This window comes from Meleagris gallopavo, chromosome 5 (genome assembly GCF_905368555.1).
Source record: "Meleagris gallopavo chromosome 5, MGAL_WU_HG_1.1, whole genome shotgun sequence".
Lineage (NCBI taxonomy): Eukaryota > Metazoa > Chordata > Aves > Galliformes > Phasianidae > Meleagris > Meleagris gallopavo.
Genome location: NC_139408.1, coordinates 3,107,113 through 3,126,989, shown reverse-complemented (window position 1 = coordinate 3,126,989; position 19,877 = coordinate 3,107,113). Strand labels below are relative to the sequence as shown.

Below are 19,877 nucleotides of genomic sequence, written 5' to 3'. Positions count from 1 at the left end.
AACTCTAGGAAAATTCTTACACAAAATTACCTTTTTTCCCCTTAACAGCCAGTGTGGTTACTCCATTTAAACTGCAGAAAATGAGATCAAAAAAACTCTTCCAATATTGGCTGCTCTGCTGCACGCTGATGAGCCACGCCAGGGGTCCATTCTCTTTTGTGTGTGAGACCGTGACTCTAAGTAATGGGATACAGTGGGTATTATGGAATGCATTCACAAGGGACTTCCCTTCATCTGAGCAAATGACTTCTGCTTTGAGGCAATATTGTCTCATGGTACAGGTTTTTTGACTAATGAAAGCGTGACTGCTCTGATTAATCCACAGATGGAGGTGTAATCCTGTTGTAAAATGTGACTAAGTAGTTCTTTACATGTTCAGGGAAATACTGACAGACTTTTGTCATTTTATGAACCACTACAGCCTATGCCTAATGCTGAACAATGGCATCTCTTGAGCTATCTCCTCCCGAAGGACCCTGCAGGCAAATTGCATCGAGCTGTGTCAAAGCCAGCAGTCCTCCCACACGTGGGCTTGGGTGCACGACGCTGACTTCAAACGCACAACTCCCCACTTTCTCCCTGTGCAGCTCCATAGCTTGCTATTCCCACGACTTTTCCTTTTATATCTCCAGGGAAAAATGCAGAGAAATAAACTGGGAGTTAACACCTTGTGTACCAGCAGAGAGTAGCGTCTTATAAGGGACAAATATGTATGAATGTTTGAATGTTTCCTAGTTTCTCTATTTATGCTTAGTTACGTTGATGTTTATACCTCAGTGTTTAAAAAAATTAACATGTCAGATTACAAGCAGAAATGAGATAGATGAGCAAAACAATTAAAAGTTTGAATATTTTCATGTTTTCAAAATAATACAGTGGTATGATTACAAATACTTCCTAGTGAGGAATTATCTGTGCTACTGACATTGAAATTAAAGAGTAAATTTGCAGTAACACAAATGGTACAGATCTAAGCCTAGTTCCCACATAAAAATACATTTTTTTTCTGCAAGGAAAATAGTATCCCATGAGGCCTGTTTTTTTGGTAAGTATTTCTGACCCAATTCATACATATTACTGAGAATCTCTCCCTCTCTCTCAGGCACTGCGTGAAAAATTATGGGAAAAAAATACACTGTAGATGACATCAGCTTTCTCTTTATTCCCACAGGCACAACAGCTAACAGATCTAGAGCAGAAACTAGCAGTAGCAAAAGACGAATTGGAAAAGGCCGCCCTTGATGAAGTAAGAAGTGTAACGTGATGTAAGCATGTTTATCAGCTGTGAACGTTTCAGTGTTATTAGACAAAAAACAAGTGGAAGTCTTGCAGAATTTGAGATGCAGTTAATGTGTATACCTGGGACTATTTCCACCAAAGTCAGAGGGAGTAATTATGCTGCATGAAATACATCTGCATGTTATTTAAGAGGAGGAAAAGCAAGCTGAAAAGATCCCGAAAAGACTCCTAAAAAAGTATTACTCGTGCACTAAAATATTTTTCCTTGTTGGTCAGTATTGCAGTAACTGAAGTCCTCCTTTTGACTGAGGGTTTTGCCTTCAGCGTTGCAAAATGCCACCAGCATAAACAATGATCACAGCAGCATTATCCAAAGCTGTGTGTTTCTGGTGACATAGCAGGTGTTTCTTGCTGGTATGCTCAGCTGTTCCAAACATTAATTAAAAATTTAAGTGCATACTCTCCTCACATGCATGTGCACACACTAGTGCCCATGTGCTGTCTGTGGCAATGACAAGAGGACAATGCTTGTGCTAAATATCTTCTGAATGCAGCTATTCATTACAATGCAGAGAGTTGGGAAGGAGAAAGCAAAGAACATTTCACATCAGGAGCTTCTAATGAGAAAGCTATTAAGGAACTCAGTCTGCATGTTAAAAGGGATTTGCAGCACACCCGACTGACTTCTCTGACCCTATGTTTCTTTCCTGGTAAATATTATGGAATTTTAATTTAGGGCTAGGTTATGATTTTGTAGGCTTTCCAGAAGCGTGGAATCATCTGGCAAATTATCATTGAGGAAGTCCTTGGATGGCATCATTGTTTGCATGCTGTGAAGGTGATGTGGAAATGAAGCACTGTAAGTGAAGGAAAAGGAAAAGTTCATACAGGAGGAGCTGTGAAAGAACTCTGTGAGACACAGCGTCCATAATTACTCTAAATGCAGACTAATACAACCATTTAAGTTTCTACAAATCTTTTTGGCCTTGGTTGAGGGCTTTTCTCTATGAACTAAAAATATGTGGAGATGACCACAGTAAAGACTTTACCTTCACTGCTTTGACAGTTCTTGCATGTGTAGTAGGAATGGGATACATGTAAAAAGCAGCACATCTTTTTGGAACATGAGCTGTTTTGGATATGAATAATTGAGTTTGAGATTGAGTCTCAAACTGTGACTATAAATAGGCATAAAAAGTGAATTTTTCTTTTGGGAGGATATCAGGCTTCTCTTTTTATTATTTGTTTTAAAATATTGCTTGTGTAGATGGTAGACTATGCTATATGTCAAGAGTATAATCGGGGGAAAAAAAAAGATATGCATAGTATCTTGACACTACTTTTGACAGACAGACAGTTGATACATCCAAGGTCGTTGAGAACTTTGTCAGACAACATCTTTGGTTGTTTCCCTAAACTGAACACTTGTGCTGGTGATGATTCAATCAATTGGACTTCATACAATTCAGGATTTTGATGATGATTGGCATGGCATTATCCATTTTTAATGATTTCACACATCAGTTTTCTCAGATGCAGTGATATTTTATCAAACATGAGTTGCCAGTGGCAATTGCATCATCTATTAATTTTGTAAGCCCTCCTCTTTTACCATCACCAAGGTGATATGAATAGCTGTACTCCATGTTGATAAGAGATAATGACAATCACTTTAATGTAATTTTTCCTTGCTCCATACAAAAAAAGGTACTTTAGTTGTGTATTTTAATGGCACAAAAGCAGCCATTACTGTAGTGACATTATATCCATCATCGATACCTCAAATGAAAATGGCAAGTTGAACTGTATCTATAGCATAAGTACTATTACCAAAGCACAACATTTGGAATTAGCAGCTTTATTCTCCAAATTTATTTTGATAGATTTTCTCTTTTGTTCAGTTTATCTGGTGAAACAAAATGATTTTAGAAAAATCCATTTATTTTTTTTAATCAGGGTTATATCTGCCATGCTTTCTAAACATTACTTAATCACCATCAGTAAATGATTTTGAGTTTTTTGCAATCAGATTTGCTACCACATAACTAACGTTTGTAACAGAGTCGGTTTGAGTTTTAATTTTGTTGACGTGGCAGACATTTTTCAATTCCACTATTTTGTCTTTACATTCCTTGATATGCACCAAATTTGGCTGCAATTTTTGCAGATAATGTCTTCTCAAATGGTAATCTTTCAAAACTGACATATTTTCCTTACAATTTAAGCACAGTGCTATATTGTTTGTCTTGACAAAAAGGTGCTCATCTTTCAGGGTTTTTTTTAGTAACTGATTGCTGCACTTGTTAATACATCTATATAGAAATCTACTAAAAAAATAACAGTACTCTAGATCATGTTGCAAACACAACCGTGCAATCACAAGAACAGCATTCACTAATAAAAAGGTTTAACTTGGTTTAAAGTACAATCATACTCTTAGCAGGTGGAAAGGACTACGGTTTACCTACTCTACAGTGCAACAACATAATATGCACATGTATGTACGTGAGGGAAGTCATCCTTCTGTTGGATTGAAATCAACTTTTAGAATGTGGAAAATTACTAATTATTCTGAATATTATGAACAAACTTCCATGCAGAGTTTGTGTCTATTTGCAATACTTGCAAATATCTGCTGCTCTCTGCTAATTATTATAAGCTAGAAACTGGATTCAGTATCGCTTGGAAGGTTACATACTTGTTCCTTTAATGATAACATAAGTATGAACGATAATTGATAAAATGCAGGAGTGAGGACCTCTTAGTACATAATGCACATAACTTATTCATATAAAAACTACATATATCTGTCTTAATTCTTGTACTAAAAAAAAAAATAAAAACAGCTACTGTTTGTAAATGTTTGCTTTGATACAGGCAGGTGAAGCAAGTAATTCTGTTCATAATAGCTCATCTCGGAGAACAGATGATTTCTTATTTTCCTCAGGAGTCACAGCTGAAAGCTCTGAAGGAGACTGTGAAGCTTTGCCTGTCCTTCGTTCTGCATAATCAGCCTCCTGCCAACCATCGAGTCCCTACAAAACCAGTAGAGAAGCTGACATCTGTGGCTACAAAGGGCTCAAAAGTTCAATTTCCAGTGACAAGCACCAAGGTATGGTTTCTCCCTCACTTTATTTTCAAGCATCTCTGAAAGTGTGCCCCGTAAGAGCATCAAACTGGAACTAAGGAGGATTTAAAATTCGCTGCAAGATTACAATGATTTTTGAAGATTCTAGGCCTCTTGCTGATGTCAGTAAACTCATACAAAGTTGGGAACTGGGTTCTTATTTTGCTGAGAAACAGAATTCTCTGTTGCTCGCTAACTTGACCGTGCCTGCATGACAAATCTACAAGGGAGAAAGATTAACACCTAAAAATAAACAAGAATGCTATGCTAATAAATAAGATGGTTTACCTGCTGGACACCAATAATGTGTTTGTAGTAATACAACACTGAACAGTGAGTTCAGTGTTACGTTTCTCAAAGAAACCCACTACAAAAGCCAATATAGAAGTCTAAAGCAGGTTGGGACACACATTCAGAATTTGCCAAAAGGGATGCTATAATAGACATGGGAATATCTATTCAGGAAACAGGAATGGCAGAGAAAGTATGGAGAGAAAGTATGATTCAGTAGATTAAAGCATTTTTTTACAGTTAAAATTTACAACGAGTGATGGATATCCCTATAGTTTCCATCTCCGGGGTTGCATTTTGTTCACTGTTCAAGTGATTCAATAAGTTTAGACCAAGTCTAAGGAAGAAAATTTTACAGCAGTGAAAGGATGGAGGGAGAATTTCATCTCCTCCTTAAATTCTGAAGGTCTTTCCTGAAATGTAAAAAGGAATTGCCAACTCACAGCCAATTTGTAATTTTTATGTAGCAGCTGTTGATATGCACTATTAGTACAGAGATTGAAGCCAAAAATCTGTAATTAAAACTGACATATAATTTCAGAACTTTGAATACAATTATAAAACTGAATCTCGTGTTGCTACTCTTACCATAATGATTGTAGGTTCCTTAACTATTTAATACTAAGAAACCTCCATTTCCAAAACCATTACCTCTGGAAACAATTCAGTGTATTAATTAATAACAGCCTATTAGAATATGAGCTCACATTTGAATTAAGATTATTAATTCCATGTTCTGAAGGAGAGTGGACTCTTATTGCGTGACATACAGATTGAGTTTTACCCTGGGATTTCAGGAGCCCATTTTCCCTAGTGAACCTGGCTATGAATTGTCTGTTTTCTTCCCATTGCCCTCCTCTTCAGGTTGCAAATGTTGGCACCTCTGTCATGAGAACACTAGTTCTCTGAAAGGTGGGACCTATCATATCACTGTGTCTGTGTTTGAGATTGGTATGGGCTCAGGGACTTTGAAGTGTCCTTGGTTTTATGACTATTCCTGTAGCACAAAACAGGAATGCAATTTAAAGATTGGAGCTGAATTTTTAATGCTTGTTTGAAAGGCAAAATAGTCTTCATTCTTTTTCCGTAATCAATTACATTTTGTGTTTAATGTACTTTTTATTAACTGTAGGAGTATTTCCTTGCTCCAATCTGACTTCTCAGGCAATATTGGGATGCAGAGTAAGTTATACTGCCTCTTTAATAGACATTGCTCACATTGCTATGCACATGGCATATGCCATGAAAATGTCAACAAAAATAACGATTTGCAGTCCTGCTCTTCCCCATATTGACACCTCATTGTTATAAGTCTGTGCATTATCTGTGATTATAAAACCACTGAAATCTGTTACTGTAAAATAGGCTGTCAAGTCATCGTAGGAAGTCCTAAATTATACTCTCTACATCTCAGCCATATGATAGAAGGTTTTTTATTTTATTTTAAGAATGACTCCCGTCCTTGTGTATCTTCTTTTTGGCAGTTTTTTTTGATCTTATAAACCAGCTCAATCTAACTATTGTTGTATACTGTTCTTTCTCTATTACATTTGCACAATCGTTACAACATAGCAGTCTTATATTTAGATGAATATAAGTGTGTTTGGTTACTTTAAATATTTTTTCCTACTTGAAAATAGCAACTTAAGCATTTTGTCATGTTTGATAAGCAGCAGTCAAAACTTTGGGGAAAGAAACGATCATTTGTCTGGTAAAAATCTTCAAAGATATTCTCATCCAATTTAAAAATGTTATTCTAAAATTGTTCAACTCATTTAAATCTATTGTATGCGTCTGTATTGCTTTGATACACGTTTATCTGTGGGATTGGGATACTTAATAGAACCAGTGAAAATAAGAAGGTTATATTTTTATATTCATGGTTGACAATCACAATATCAGAGTGCTTGTCAGAGAACATATTTAAGATAAGAGTACAACGCAGAATTGGGAAAATATGCTACCAAAATTCTTGTGAAGGTTCACTATAAAAATCTGATTTGCTAAGGAGGTATTTTATTCTTTTAAGAGATTGGAATATAATTATTATAATTATACGTAGTTTCAAAAATCAATGCATAAAAGTGAATAAGTCTAAAAAATAAACAAAAAAATAAGAAAAAAACCCAACAACACACTTGTTGATCGGATGTGAGAAATTTAGAAATCTTAAGGGACGTGTGAGATATGGAGGTGATCTGATCAGCCAGCATGGCTTCCCAAAGGGCAGACTGTGCCTGATCAATCTGGTGGCCTTCTGTGTTGGAGTGACAGCACTGGTGGAAAAAGGAAGGACAACTGATGTCATCTACTTAGATTTCTGCAAGGCTTTTGATGCGGTCCTGCACCACATCCTTATCTTTAAATTGGAGAAATCAGTATTTGAAGGGTGGACAATTCGGTGGATAAGGTATTGGTTGTACGTAGCCAGAGGGTTCTTGTCAATGGCTCTATGTCTGGGCAGAGGCTGGTCACAACTGGTGTCCCCCAGGGGTCTGTCTTGGGGAGCAGCACTCTTTACCATCTTTATCAATGACACAGAGAGCGGGATCAAGTCTACTCCCAGCAGGTTTGCTGGTGACACCAAGCTGAATGTTTCAGTTGACACTGTTAATGGATGTTAATTGGTGGAAATGGTAATGTTTGCCAGGCTACTTGAATCATGAGTTGGAAAAATCTGTGGATTCTAGCACTGGTATTGACTTCCTATTGAGGCCTTTTCTACACTAACTGTAGCTTGACAATACCAAACAACTCAGAAGTTATAGAGTCATTAGATGGAACACTTTCTTACTCTGTTTGCTTTAATTCTCCTTTCTGGAAAGTGCTAACATTCTACTTAATAGATATTTTATAATGATAGTTGTCGTTCAAATATCTTTGTGCAGTGTAAATATACCGGTGCCCCAAATGTAAAACAAGCAAACAAACAAACAAAAAAAAAAAAAAAAAACAAACCAAAAAAAGCCAACTTCAACAATTTGAAATATTAATGGCAAAGCAAAATCAGACGTGATACATAGAGACAGACTCTATTTGCAGTAGCAAGGTAGAATACACAGATAATGGGGAATGCAATGAAAAAGATATTGGAATAACAGCAACTGGTTTGCTCTAGGGAGATTTTGTCTAATGTTGTTTCACATATTCCCCAAATGAATTCTTTCATTACAAATGCCCTGTGGTTTTTGTGTATTTTGTGAACTGCAGTATTTTAAGAGTAGAAATAGCCAAGAATTTCAAGCTCTGAAGAAGAAAATAACACCCTCATCTCATCCTGCACAGGCTTGAATAAAAGACCACCTACAAACATCACATCTGTGACCTCGTCTTGATAGAGGAGACACATGCTGAATGACAGTTATCCTTCTGTAAAAATGGTAATACTGTAGGATATTATAATGATAATTGACTATAAATTTGAAAAGAATTTTTAATTACACCCATGCAGTTCTTCAAAATATACATAAACATGTTGGTAGAATAAATAAAACTTTAGAGTGCTTAAGTTGTGCCTGCCTAGTCCACATTTTTGAGGACTAAGCAGCTTATTTTTTGGTCATATTTTAGAATCATGTTGCATAGCATAGAAAACTAGTACAGTAGGTTCAAATTCATAAAAAAAAAATAGCCAGCTGAGTGTGGCAATTTATCTTCTCATCTTTGTCTCGAGGTAGGTGAAGAAAAAAACTAAATCAGAACAAATTATATGAGAAAATTATGTCTATTTTCTAAAATTAGAGCTATTATCTATCAGATCATGTATCATAATATTCCAAGATAAATGAAGGTTCTGACCTTTGGACAAAACAGTTTTTTGTTTTTCTTTCTGTCTTCATAGGAAAGATTAAGATTCTAAAGTCTTTTTTAATTCATCTGATTTATTTTTACTCGGGGTGACCTCTACTACAACACCTTGAAAACTTAACTTGGGAATTATTTTTCTTCAGGCACTAAACTTCAAGCTGATATTATGGCACTGTGTCAGGAAGAACTCCCAATTCTGTCAGTAATAACCTCACTCTAGAGACCAAATGATAGGTAAAAGGGCTTTATTTGTAAAAGAAAAGAGGTTTTGCTGAATTTAAAAAGAAGATAGTGATAGAGATTGCATATTTGAGATATATGCTTTTTGCTAATACAGTCTTTCTCTGACAAACTTTGAAAACCAAAGCTCTGTAAAGCAAAATATTTACAATGATTGTTTTGCAATTTTCTGTTGATTTTGCTGAATACTTCCTTGATGTTACCCAGTCCGCTCTCTGCCCCTTCCTGGTAGTTTGGCTCATGATATTTCAAGTAGTCAAGTTTTTTCCTCTTGCTCTATTTTTTTCATGTTAATTTTCTTCATTTCTAAATAATGAACTTTTGTTACTTGTGTTTTTCACGGTCACATAGAGCAAAGTTTATTTCGTGTTAAATTTAACTCCAGGATGATACAAACCAATGTAGCTACGGCAATGGATGCTCAGATCTCTTCAGAAAGTAACTGTTTCATGACTGAGGAGAAAAAATTAGTGGGCATTCTCATAACTTTACCAGAAGAAAAAGAAGTTGGTACTAAGAATGAAAAATAACACATCCGTGGTCATTAATGAGTAAGAACATCAAGGACAGTGGACAAGACTGGGGGCTTTAGGGCCTTAGGAGGACTGCCATCTTTGGTACCTTTCTGCTTTTCTACATATTGCATTCCTCCACCTTTGCTTCTGACATTTAATGAGGTATCACTGGCATGTGGAGTTACAGTTCATTGCATTAAGCACTGGGATTGGGAAACAGTAAGTAAAAAAGAAGGTAATTACTAAATGCAGACAGCGTAAAATGGTATTGGAAAGGGATGCCTTCCACTGTTTTAGAATTTAATTTCAGAGTGAGTGAGGAATGCTTGTGTCCTTCTAAGGTTCTTATGGAGAAATCTCAGGTAGTAAGAGTATCTGTAAGCCTAACATAGTAAAAAATTTGTTTTGAAAAAGATAAAAGGTAATGCAATTTTAGAATTCCTAGCATGACCTATACCTTCAAGAAATGTTCTCCTTTTTTTTTTTTATTCTCTTTAGGCTCATAGATTTTGATTATCATTATGGGTTGGCATTCAGTTCATCACAGTCTTGTATTATTTTTTCTTTAATGATGATTTGTAAGAGTATGGCAACCCTTCCGCTTATATTTTATTTTCTGAATTTGCCTTGGGTTGAGTACAATATTTGCTCTGAAAGCTTCCACAGACCTTTTTCTAGAGTTCTTCAGTGACTGATTTTTAACAAAATTTTATTGCATGCTGGAAAAGATATCATGCCAGAGATCATTAAATTGAAAGCTCAAATTCCTTGATTTTATTGCTTACTTTAAAGAAGTCTCCATTATTAGCACATTCCCTTGATATTAAATTAGTTTTAGATTCGTTTGTTTGTTTTTCACTAAGTACAATCAATGGAAACTAGGGGGATGGGGGGAGAGCACCTGGCATCTCTTTAGTTCATATCCCAAAATAATAACATTTTCATGTAGTAATGTCACTATAATTAATATCATTGAAGTTTTTGTGACATTATCTTTTATAGATTAGTTTTTTGACCTCTTTTAATCTTGTTATGGGCTACAAGTAGCTGATGATAATTACTGATATAGGTTTCCTATGTGCAGCATCTATTACTAATCTACTGTTACAAAGCTTCACTTTATATGTATATGTAAAGCCTACTGACAAACATTAGAGATAGTTGTTATTTTTCTTTTATTTGAAGAAAGATGCGATTTGGAAAATTTTTAAAAAGATGCATCACTGATTGATTCTTGAGAACTGAGTATTTGGGGTATACTGGATAATCTAGTGATTTGATTAAAACCATTGCACTGAACCATCAAGCATAAAGTAAAAAAAAAAGCAGAGTAGACCTAAGGCATTCAAGTTCAATTTAGTTTTGAGTAATTTATGAAATTACTTATTGACCTAAAGCTGACATTTCATTCCAGAATTTTTAAGCTATGCCTTCTTAATTTATTGTGGTATATATCTGAAATGTCATATATTTCATTTTGGATAAGAGAGTAATAGTGTGAAGGAATGTGCCGTTCAATCATGGAATAGCTCACATTCAATTAAAACAATTAAACAAAAGCTTTTTAGTATTAAGCCTAAGCTTGTTAAAATCTGAAAGTTAAGAGGACGGTGGTTAAACTGAATGTTTGAAGTGATGACAAATGAGTTTTAATGTTGATATTGAATCTTTTTCATTACTATATATTATGAGATAGTTCTTTAAAAGCGGTAGCCCTAGTTTCTGTTCATACACCTGTGGTCATGAGGACAACTGCTTTGTCAAGGACTTTCTTATGAGGATTGGCTTTAGAAGAAGAGCTCAAAGAAACAGAGACTTGGAAGAAAAGTTTATTCTGGGGAAGTCGGGTTCAGTCGGGTTTCTTGCTTTCTTTTAAATTCTAAAATCTTCTCTGTGAACTCAGATCTGAAACTTAGCTCCTGCTTCAGAAACATTCCAGCTTTGCTGAGTCCATCCTTCTGGGGTCTATAACTCATCTGGCACTGAGTTTTGTCTTCCTGAAAATGCAAGTGCCTGCGTTTGGAACTGTAACTTCAGTGTCTGCGTATGCTCATCTGAGAAGGCTGTAATTACCTATAAAGCATATCCTGACTCAATGTACTACTGCTGCTCTGGAATGTAAGAAGTGTTAGACAGTGTTAATTGTCCCTCAGCTAATTGCTTTTTTCCTTTGTGGTCGATGCAGAGAACCAAGACTATTATGGAATCAATGCGTTCATTTTGTTGCTTCAGTTTAAGTACTATAAAGTCGAAAACCAAGCAACTAATGAAAAATCAAGTCTAAGATACTTAGGTATGTTACATTTTGTAAAACTTTGAAGGTTTTTTTTTTTCTTCATGAGTGGATAGCCTGTTTTCAAACATCAGAAATATTAGAAAATTGGGGAAACAAGAAAAAAAAAATACAAACAGTTAAAGGAATCTGTACTTTATTCTCAAAACCATAAAGGAAATCAGTGCAAAGTTCCCACTGTCTATGGCTCTGGGGAACCACCAGCTGCATGTGAAGTCATGGTGGGACACAGAGGTGGTGATTGGTGAGGAGATCCCTTTGTCCACGGTTTTGGGGAGCATTCATCTTCCTGGACCGTGATTCATTAGGGACTGTGTCTGTCCTTCCTCATTCTTAGGTCACTGTCCTCATAGAAAGGTTCTGGCTGAGAGGTGGAGGCCATAGTCTGATGATGTCTGCCTGGCTGCAGCAGTAGAAGACAGGAGAATTGGCAACAGTTATTCCCTTTTACCAAGGACGGCTTCTGTCTCCTTGCCTGGAGCTCTCCTAGCCTCGTGCCAAGGCTGTCCATCCCATGTCAAGCTTCTCAGCAATCAGGAGTACATTATTTTAAAATGAAATTCAAAGGAGTTTTCAAAGCTATGCATGAAGTCAGAGAGAGAAGATTTGTTTATCTATTTATCTCTACTCATGAACATAAATCTCTCTCTCTTTAACTATCCTTGAACTTTCCATACTACAAAATATTAGGTATCATAGTTTGCCCAATAAATGAGAAAACAGATGTTAAAATTTGATAATAATTAAGGGAATGACAAATTATAAGTTTAGATCATAAATATGTATGTGGCTGTTAATAAATTTTTCTCCAATAATACTGATTATATATATATGATGATATAACAAAAATCTCTTCCATTTTAAGCTTAGTTAATTCTATTTTCTTGTTTTATCTGCAGATAAATTTACAGTAGACATCTAGAGCTACTGCTAAACAAATGACTATTAGAAGAAATAAGAAGTGAAAAGATCCATATCAAGTAAGCTAATTGCATTCTGGCTTTAGACATATGTGCTCACGAGTAATTAGACCACTAAAAATAAAAATTCTACCTTTCTACCAGCAGTCTCTGAACATGCTGTTGGACTCACATTTGCAGTTAGCCAATGCTGGCATCCACTATGAGTTTATTTTATACAATTTAAAGACAGAGGAAACACTTGTGGGCACCTAATTTTGGTAAATATATTTCCCACAAATGTTTTCTGTAAATAATTTGTTGTGTTCTTTGAGAATATCTTAATCTGCCATTTTACCACTGATATAAAAACTTTGCAATTTAATGCTTTTCTTCATGTTTTCAGCATACCACATGGAAAGATGCATTCTGTAGTTTTAAGAGTCCAAAGAAAGACGTCTTTCTCTTTTGAGCCAATACATCACAACTGATTTCAGTTCACTGCTGACAAACTACATACTGTGATCATTCATCTTCTACAGAGAAGAAAAAGGACACAGCTAAGCACATAGCATATTACTGAGTTAAAATTTACTAAGCCAAAATGTTTACTGGCTTTATTTTATTACTCCACTTATTTCTTTAATGTGGAAACAGGTTCACTCATTAGTGAGCAGCATATCCAACAGTTGATTTTTTTCCCTTGTAAACCCTGCCTGTTTGCCATTATGAAGATTGGCACTATATTTGTGAAATTTGGGTTTAGACTACTTTGAGATACCATTCAGAGAGACTTTGATAGGCTCAAGGAGTGGGCCAAGGAGTACCTCATGAAATTCAACAAAGCCAAGTGCAAGGTCTTGCACATGGGTCCTGGCAACCACCATTATCAATACAAGGTGAGGGAGAAAAAACTCCAAGGAGATCTGTGAACAGCTTTTCAGTATCTACAGGAGGAGCTATAAGAAAGAAGGGGGCAGACTCTTTAGAAGGATCTGTTTTGATAGGACAAGGAGAAATGATTTGAAACTAAAAGAGGGGAGATTTAGATTGGATTGGCCTTTAAAGGTCCCTTCCATGTCAAATAATTCTATGATTCTACGTTCTGTTATTCTAAACTATTAGCAAAGGGAATCATTAAGCATAGGATTCAAGAATTGTGGAAAATTTTGAAAGGAGGACATCTTAAATCCCTAGCTCTTCCAATTTCAGTGCTCCCATGGTTTTAAAGTATTCTATTTGGATTCAAGTTTAGCAGTGACTATTGCCTGCTCAGTATTTCACAAATCGCTTAAAGTAAATGTTCCTAGGAGTGCTAGGTTGATCATCTGTATTTGGTAGAGTGATTTTAAAAATCATTTATGGGAATATAAATGTATATATAAGGTATTTATAATCTGTCAGAAATATACTTACCCTCCCAAACAGAAGTGCTATAAACTACAACTGATGTCACTTATCTTGACTGAAGTTATTTAGAAGTTCTGCAGTGCTGTTTATTTAGGCATCCTACTAACATGACTGTGTAACTGTCAGCTTGGAAATATGTGGTGGCATTCTAGAAGGAAAACATTTTTTAGTTTTAGTACCCCTCGAATACTGACTAAATACTGACTAGAATGGGAGTGAAAGGTGTGATTCTTAGTACATTGGTGTAATCATAGAGAGCAGCAAGGGGGTTATGATTTTTATTTTTCCCCTCACAAGTTATGTTCCCATTATAGTAATGAAGTATAAAAAAATAATCCCAGCTCTCTTTAATTTAGCTGTCCTGAGCATTCAGAGCATTTAACCTTCAGCTGATAGCCTATAGTAAATACAACAGGAACTGCTGAAGAAGCAAGAAGTAGTAGCCTTCTAGGTTGCTTCTAGCTGTGTATAGTGGTAACAAACATGGCAACCCATGGTTGGACTAGATGATCCTAGTGTCTTTCCACCCTTGTGGTTCTATGATTCTAAACTGTGTCCCATTGTCAACAGCCAACTTGTAGCAGGTTGTTGATCATAGGTTATTTAGGGAAAAAGTTGAATAAGAGAAAAACTTTATTTAGTCGCATATATTCATACTGTAAAACTATTTTAATGGATGAATGTCAGATGTGCCTCGCCTCTGGGCCAGAATTCCATTAGCTGCTCATAGAATCTAATACAGCAAAGCAGCAAAATATACTTGAAAATGGTGCTGGAATGGCTCATACAGAGAGTTGCTCAAAAAGATCAACTAACCTGAGGAAAATATACTTTCATATTTTGCAGATAGTCCTCTCACAACAAGTAAATGATAAATGCAAAGAGATATGCAAACTGTATTTCATCTGATTCATCACTAAAATCTAAGCTTTAATATCAGCTTCCTGTGGAAAAAAAAAACAACAACTGTGCTGAGTGATGAATGCATGGTTGATTCAGGAAATTAGAAAAGAAAAAATGTGTGGAGTAGTGAAGCTGTCTTGAGAATCTAACATTGGAAGGGCAACATTTTAGCTTTAAGGATCATTATGTATTGTGAATAAATCAGAAAACTTGAATTTCGACTCTATTTTCCTTGTGGAATGATTGATATATTGCTATTGAACACATTAACACTAAGTAAACACTAATAGTAAAAAACTAAATAATTTGTGGTTGTAAAGCAGATGATAATCAAAAGAATCAAAGGGTAGTTGGTTATTAAACTTAGTAGTTTTATTCCGTCAAATACTGGCAGAATACTCATGGAAAGCACTGAAGTAGACATGTAAGTGTGCGTTGTGTATGTTTCTAATGCTGTTTTTTTTGTTTGTTTGTTTGTTTGTTTTGTTTTTAGCCAGTGCCTCTCTGTATTTTGTGCCCTGGGTGTATAGGGCTAATATGAACAGCTCTGTAAACCTTCTGGATTAAAGTATGTTTAACAGTGCAGGAATTCAATGTTTTGCATTGCAGCTGTATACATCATATCAGTATTTTCCCTACCAAAATCCACACTGCTTAACTTCAGTGAGCAGTGTTCTTCACAAACAAGTTTTCCCCAGAAGAAAGGTGTATATGATAATAAATGTTTTTCAAAGTCATGATTTCTTTTCCTCATTATTTGCTGAACCAACCTATTAAAAATTGGCTAAAGCCCTGAAGATTTTTTTTCCTGCAGAAAGCACAACTTGCAACATTCCCTTTTCCACGTACTCCAAAATCCTACAAAATCCATACAAAAGGAGCTTGTAAGCATTTTGGAGCATTTTGTACACAGTCAAAACTACAGATGTGTTTTATCTAGATGAAAATCCTACCTTTCTAAATATGTTAACTTTGTATAAAAATTCAGTGAGATTTCAAGTTGCTTGATTTGTTTCAGTGATTTCATGATTAAGCTGAAAAATCAGCTTAATCTCCAGGCATATTGTTTATAGTTTAAAAAGTACATATCCTTTATTGATGAAGTTTTTTGTTTCTTTTTATTTTTTCAAAGTGTGCATTAGTATTTCACTGGGGCTCAAGAGAAATAAAGAATACTGATCTTAGCACATAACACAAATAGATGTCTGGAGCTCTTGTGCTGCACACAGTAGCATTTGTACAAACGCTGTACAAGCTGTGCTTTGCAGTTGAATATTTTTAATTGCTTAATATGGAATATTTACAAAGTGTTCCTATTCCTTTGCGGAATGTATACTACAGTTTACTTGCCATCCTGAGTTATATTTGTTCCCATCTTAGTGTTTTAAATGCATGCAGAGCCTTAGAATTTCTGAAATGCATTCACTCACTTCACATGCTTAGAGCACAAAAGAAAACTTGCATTTATTGGCAGATAATTTCTGTATTCTACCACAATATTCTTAATTTTGATTGACAGTTACTTATTATTCCTCTGTGAGGCAAGTCATGTAAGATTCAGCACAACCGACATAAGGAAAGGAAGTTCTTTTCCATTAATTTCCACTAATTAAGTGATCCTGTAGTTTGCCACGTTGTACTTCTGTTTCATCACCTATGAAATAAGTGGCATTGCCTACTGAAAAGCACTGTGGGAGAGCTCTTTGGAACATGCTGATTGTTATGACATCCATGCTTTTTCATCGTTTCAGATAAATTCCAATACGTAATGTGACCAGCAGCAATTAGAAATAGGAAAATGAGATGAAGATAACCTCAAAGGAATAACTATCTTCTGTCGCTGATGTCATGTAGATGTGTTATCAGAATATATTTCATCTTTTTATTTGTTATTTGTGTTTATTGCTTCTTCCATTTTTTATGTTATTATATAAGGTGTAGAATAATGGTTGCCTCTTTTCATATATGTCTTTAATACCTTATCTCAATAATAATAATAATTTCTGCTTTTTTTTTCATGTTGTTTTTTGCTGTTGTTTAATCTGTAGTGCTATCTGGGTGATGAATTTTCAGCAACCATAAGGCTCTGATTTGTGTAGGTCAGTCAGCTAAAGTTCTGTATCTCTGTGTCGTTATGTGATCTTTCAGGTATTCCAACTGCTAAATTGTTCATGAATTTGAATTGCTCTTTGCAGATCACAGCAGAAGTAGGTAGAAAATAGAACATTCAGAAACAGAGTGTTCTGACAGTACTGAGAGCACCTATAAGGGGATTCTATAGCCTCAAGTTATGTTCTCAGGACAATTGTCTTGAAGGTACACTATGGAAAAAATATTTTTTTAACTGTTGTTTATACTTAGAAACAAATGAATTTCTTACAGAATTTCACCAGACGCTCCTAGAAGATGTGGAAAGTCATGTCAAAAATCTGTTCTCTATTGGAGTTCAAAAATGTACTTGAAAAAAAGATTTGAAGAATGTTTTTGTTAGATAGTATAAGGCAGTAAAATGCAGTGGAGTCATTACTATAAAAGCCTATAAAATTATTGGAACATTATCTAAGTGTTTCATAGCAAGCCTATAGAATAGACAACATGTCACAGAACGATGGGATACAGAAAATAGATATATCTTTTACACTGTACACAGCCATCATTCCTCAGATTGCCTCCAATTACTTTTCTTGACATAGAGAAACAGAAAGGTAAAAGTTTATAATTGGAATGGAAATGATTAATGGCATGGATGCCAGAAGTCTATTAGAAAGTCCATCAACAGTACAATAATTCAAGGAAGTCTCGATGTGCTGTGTAACAAATCCACTTGTATTTTTAGGCCAATGGTTTAGCAGCTCTACTGACTTCTCAGACTGAATTCCACACCACTTGCTGATGATAATGCTGGAATCTTGTGTTGCTTTTTACTGATAAGATGTTCTTTTCAATGCTCTCGTTTTATAAATTCTTAAATACTCAGAATTTTTAGCTTGTTGTTTGTACTAGTATAGTTTAAGTTTATGAATAACTTAAAACATGAATTTGCATAGCAAGTTTGGATGTTCTTTAGCAAAGACAGATATGCTTGGGTTTGTATGGTTATGAGAGAAGTTTCCTTTAAATTCACTTTGCAATCATGTTCTCTTTTGTAGAATGAACAAACAGCAGGCTAACAATGGCAGTAAATGAGAAATTACATCAGCACTCGATGCTGCAAGTAGCATTTTTCATTGAATAAGCATAAAAATAACTGGGCACAGGTGTTTTTGTAATTGGGACTAATTTGGAAAATTTTACAGTGGTCAGTGACCCTCAAAGCTGAATAGCAGTTTCTTTTTGTGGTGTTATTGTGATGAGATGCCATTTCAAGTAATGTCGGAATGCCATCTGTCCTCAAATTTCATAGTTGTTTATTGCAGATGTCCTCATATATTTAGCTGCAGAACTCAGTTCTGTTATCTGAAGGGAACTATAAATGTATTTTTTATTAAGAATTTTTCTTCTAACTGCACTAGTTGTCAGCACCTAAAAGTATGTGGCAGAGTTGCCCTACGGTACACAGAATGTGGCTGAGGGTCCTCTATAGTCGAATATGAATACATTTTGGACTAATACAGGTTAGTTCTTTTATCTCTAAAGTTAAGCTACATTTTCAAGACAATTTTCTTTCTTTGTTTGTTTGGTTTGGTCTTTATTTATAGAGCATCACACTGCAGAAAAGTGCAGGCAAGAGAAATCTGGCAGCCAGAATGATCTTGTAGAGCAAATGTCAGAATGTACCCAGAATTAAATTCTACTGGGTTATTACTGGGTTTTATGTAGAACAAATGGGAGTGATAAAAGATTTCTAAGGCAGCAAGAGCTTTCAAAAAATGTCATGTGCTTGGCTCTGGACTTGAGGCTGCTCTTTGGCTGTGAGTAATGAAACAGATGCCCACGTTCTGCACTCAGGTTATTACATGCTAATACAAACTCAGAGAATATTGGCCACAATTCTAGACCTTTCAGCCTCTGCAGAGAGGAGTAGAAATTCTGTTATTCTGTCTGCTATACTTCTATTTTGGGTATTGGACATTATACACATTTACATTGGAAACTTGCAAAGACTTGTATAACTTGAGAACATAGCATGTGGTTCACAGCAAAGAGGTAGTTAACCTGTTTAACATTTCTGTTTTCCTCTTAGCTGAATTATTCGCAAATACCTACAAGTAATTTGTTCTTGCTTCTGTTATTAGTGTTAGGAGATATTCTAAGATGTAGCGGCTGTTAAACTGTAAGAGTAAAAACAACAGGAAATTGTTTTCTTGCCATCCTTGTGCAAGTGAACATCTATTCTGATAAATGCAGAGCACTTGAAAATATAAATTTAATGCCATTAAAAATAAAAATAAAAATGCTTCAGAGAAACTGCAGTGACCTTCAACTCTAAAGATACCAGCAAGTGTAATAACATTTTGTTTAATAATAATTGCTAGAATAGAATGTAGGAAAGCAGGCATACAAAGAAGAACAAACTCATCACTGCCTCTGACTCTGCTGAATCTGTCACGTTATTATGGTGCTGAGGGATGTGAGCTAATGGACATGGTGATAGGTTAATAATGGTTGGACTTCGTGGTCTTATTGGTCTTTTCCAACCTTCTGTGATTATGAAATGATCAGATTAATAATAATTAGTAATTAGACCAATGACACTTAGTCTCAGTCTTCTGTTGTCTCACACTGGAGTGCAGACACATACACAGACACACAATTATATCTCAGTGAATGCATTGCACAGCAAGAAATACGGTGGTGATGGGCTGGTAGGTGGACTAGATGATCTTAGTGGTCTTTTCCAATCTTAATAATTCTGTTATATAATCTTGATTATATATGTAATATATAAATGACTACTCACACTTGTGGTGTATTATACATTACTTAGACTTTTGTAGGATAACATTACTGATATAAGTTTTAATGTGGATGGTCAGTGCTTTGGACCAGAGTCCAAAATTTTGCGATATGTATGTGGTTGTCTTTGTGCTTAATTTTCCTGAATAGCCAAACAGCTGTTTCCAATAGTTTCCATGTTTTTCTAATGAGCATGTGTATAATTGCTGTATGACAACGAGATGGTGATGTTTTGTCTTCAGCTTGATGTGCATTAT

General features: G+C 35.3%; 1 protein-coding gene across 3 annotated transcripts in view; it reads left to right on the top strand.

Annotated features, from left to right (window-relative positions):
* The window catches only part of LUZP2 (leucine zipper protein 2), a 117,031-nt gene that overhangs the window by 83,409 nt on the left and 13,745 nt on the right, over positions 1 to 19,877 (top strand). For all 3 annotated transcript variants that reach the window (XM_085223904.1, XM_010710705.4, XM_010710706.4), the window contains exons 8-9: positions 1,172 to 1,246; positions 4,187 to 4,351. In XM_085223904.1, the coding sequence (XP_085080030.1) occupies positions 1,172 to 1,246; positions 4,187 to 4,351 (240 nt within the window). The remainder of the gene's footprint in view (positions 1 to 1,171; positions 1,247 to 4,186; positions 4,352 to 19,877) is intronic.